General features: G+C 64.7%; 1 protein-coding gene across 1 annotated transcript; it reads left to right on the top strand.

Moving 5' to 3' along the window:
- Positions 1-491: 491 nt before the first annotated feature.
- Positions 492-2,450, top strand: LOC113941194 (maestro heat-like repeat-containing protein family member 1; the record flags this gene model as incomplete). The annotated part of the gene is made up of 6 exons (XM_027632351.1): positions 492-901; positions 1,085-1,233; positions 1,497-1,644; positions 1,822-2,009; positions 2,098-2,235; positions 2,411-2,450. Coding segments are annotated over exons 1-6 (1,068 nt in total), but the record flags the coding sequence as incomplete, so codon positions are not given.
- Positions 2,451-2,691: the final 241 nt, after the last annotated feature.

Genomic DNA, 2,691 nt, shown 5'->3' with positions numbered 1-2,691 from the left:
ATGGCCAGGGAAAGGGAGGGGGAAAGGGGTCCAAGGCTGATCCCCCCGGCATCCGTGCTCCATCCCCTGGGCATCCCAGGGCCGGCCCTGCCTGTGGAGTGCAGGGCTGGGCTGTGTTCTCTGGCCTCTCTCGTGGCCCCTCAGCTCTGACTGCGCTTGCTCTTTGCCAGATCCGGGCCGGGACCGCCCAGAAGAGCAGGACAGCGCCCGTGGCCGCTTGCGCAGGGCAGTTCAGGTACCTGCAGCCATCCCCCCCTGGGCTGGGCCTGCTGTCCCTGCTCCGCCTGGCACCGCTGTCAGAGCACTCCATGCCACTTCCCTCTCTTCCCTGCCCTTTCTTCTCCTGCAGAGGTTGCTGAAATTCATGAGACTTCGGCGCAGAGCAGCCACGACTGCTCTGCCCGAGCTCACGGCACAGCCTGACACCAGCGCAGCCGAGCTCGAGGCGGAACCTGATGGCAGCACTGCACCGAGTGACTGTGCAACCAGTGGTGACATGGCACTGACTGATGGCACAGCAACCTCAGACATGGCAGCAACTGATGGCACAGACACCACCGACATGGCAGCCATTGATTGCGCAGCCAACTCTGACACGGCACCGGTTGATGGCACTGACACCTCTGACCAGACACCGGTTAACGGCACAGCAAACTCGGACATGGCACCTCTCGAGGGCACAGCCACCTCTGACACGGCACTGACGGATGGCACAGCAACTTCTGACACGGCACTGACCGACGCCAAGACAAGCTCTGACACGGCACCTACTGATGTCAGGGCCAAGGCTGACGCCACAACTGAGAGCACCGCAGACACTGACTGCATGTCCATGCACAGTGTCACTGATGCTCCCAGGCTGGACATTTTGGAGGAGAAAACTGTCTCCAATGCAGATGAAGTAAGCAGTCTGTGGCCAGGGCTCGAGCCTCCCAGGGGTCTTGTGGCCCCTCAAGCCGGCTCTGCTGGGCCCCCAGAGCCTTTGAGGCCAGCACAGTGCAGTGGGAAGGGAAGCCCTTCCTGCGGCAAACTGGGCAACCTGCTGGCTCTGGCAGCTCTCCAACTGTCCCCCACTCCCCTCCAGGTGCCGGCCATTGTCAGATCCATCCACCAGTGGCTCACGTGCCAGGAGTCTCCAGAGGTCAGGCCGCCCATTGCCATCCGCAGGCTGGCCCACGCACACCCTGGGCACGTGGTGACAACTCTCCTGCACTGTGCCCCAGCGTGTGACAGGTACAGGGCCCAACTGCTTGGCTGCCTCAGGGCTCACCAGCCTTTACAACCCAGCACCCCATCCAGCCTGTCCCTCCTGCTCTGACAGACAAGTGGACACTTTCAGGACCATCGGGCCCCTCCACTTCCCAGCCCTGGCATGTCAGTCCCTGACCCTACTGCCATGCTCCCCCCTGGCTCCTCAATGCACCGTGGTTCTGTCACCTGGGCCCCCACAGCTCCCAAGGCCCACACCCCCCTGACCCAGAGTTCTGGCTCCACAGAGCTGCTGCAATCCTGTGGAGGACCATCGCCTCCTCGGCCACCACAGCGCACAAGGTGCTGCCAACGCTGCTCAAGGTGATGGAGGACTGGCCACTGCACAGCGTGTCCACCTCCAGCGGGGACCACGTGGACGTCTTTGCCCTGGCTGTGAGTTTCTGCAGCGACTCTCTATCCTCCCCCACCGCTGCATCTCCCTCAGGCCTTGGGCTGCAAATGGGGCTGTGGGGCAGATTCAGGGGCAGCAGGCCACCTGCTCCCCCTGGCTCTCCCTGGCCTCTCCCTCTCTCTGGTCACTGATGGTGTCTCCATGTGGCTTTCTTGCAGGCAACCCTGGCCCTGTGGCTGATGGTCCAGGAGCCCCAGTGCCAAGATGCACTCTTGGTTTATGCCCCTCTTCTCCTCCTGGCTCTGCTCTGCCAAGCTTCTATGAGCACAGAGCAGATGCCACAGGAGGTCAGCACCTTCTGGAGGGGATGCCAGGAGCAACACGGCCTTCCCACCCACCCCAACAGGTGCTCCATGCCCGTCCCCTCTCCCTGCCGTGCCCTGGGGGCTGGGGCCAGGGCTCCCAGCCTGACGTGGTCTTTGCTCTGCACACAGCTTTGTGGTGCAGACCATCCGGGTCCTGCTCTGCCGGCTGCAGCGGGACCAGGTGCTGGTGTCAGTGGAGCGCAAGCGTGGCTGGGACGCGCTCCTCTCTGCTGACACCCACCACTACGCGGTGGGGCTGCTGGCCAGGTGAGACAGCCTTGTCCCTGCTGCCCCCGGCATCTCTGCCCTGGGCACGGGGCAGCCCACACAGCCCCCCTGGGCGTGGGACAGAGGGCCTTGGCCCCAAGGGATGGCCCAGTCAGTGCTGGCAGAGCTTTGCCCACCCGACTCAGGGCCGAGGGTTTTCTTTTTGCCCTGACAGGGAGATGCGCTGCGTGTTGGGCCCCTCCTATGGCCTGCTGGCAAGGCACCTGCTGGGGCTGCTCAGCAGGGAGGGGCCCCGCTGGGAGCTGCCTGCCCTGGCCTTCCTTGTCGAGGTGAGCCCAATGGCCAGCGCTGCCTGGCCCCGCTGCCTCCCCCTCTCTGCCCTCTGGCAGCCGCAGCTGCCCGGGACGGTGCCTGCGCCCTGTGCTGCTGCCAGGGCCCAGCCCTGGACGGCTCCGCGCTCCTGCCGCCCGCACACCCCGGCACTGCTCTCTGCCT

The sequence above is a fragment of the Corapipo altera genome, unplaced genomic scaffold (genome assembly GCF_003945725.1).
Source record: "Corapipo altera isolate COAL_440 unplaced genomic scaffold, ASM394572v1 61294, whole genome shotgun sequence".
NCBI lineage: Eukaryota > Metazoa > Chordata > Aves > Passeriformes > Pipridae > Corapipo > Corapipo altera.
The sequence above is the reverse complement of the archived record's forward strand: the minus strand, read 5'-3'. Positions and strand labels throughout refer to the sequence as shown.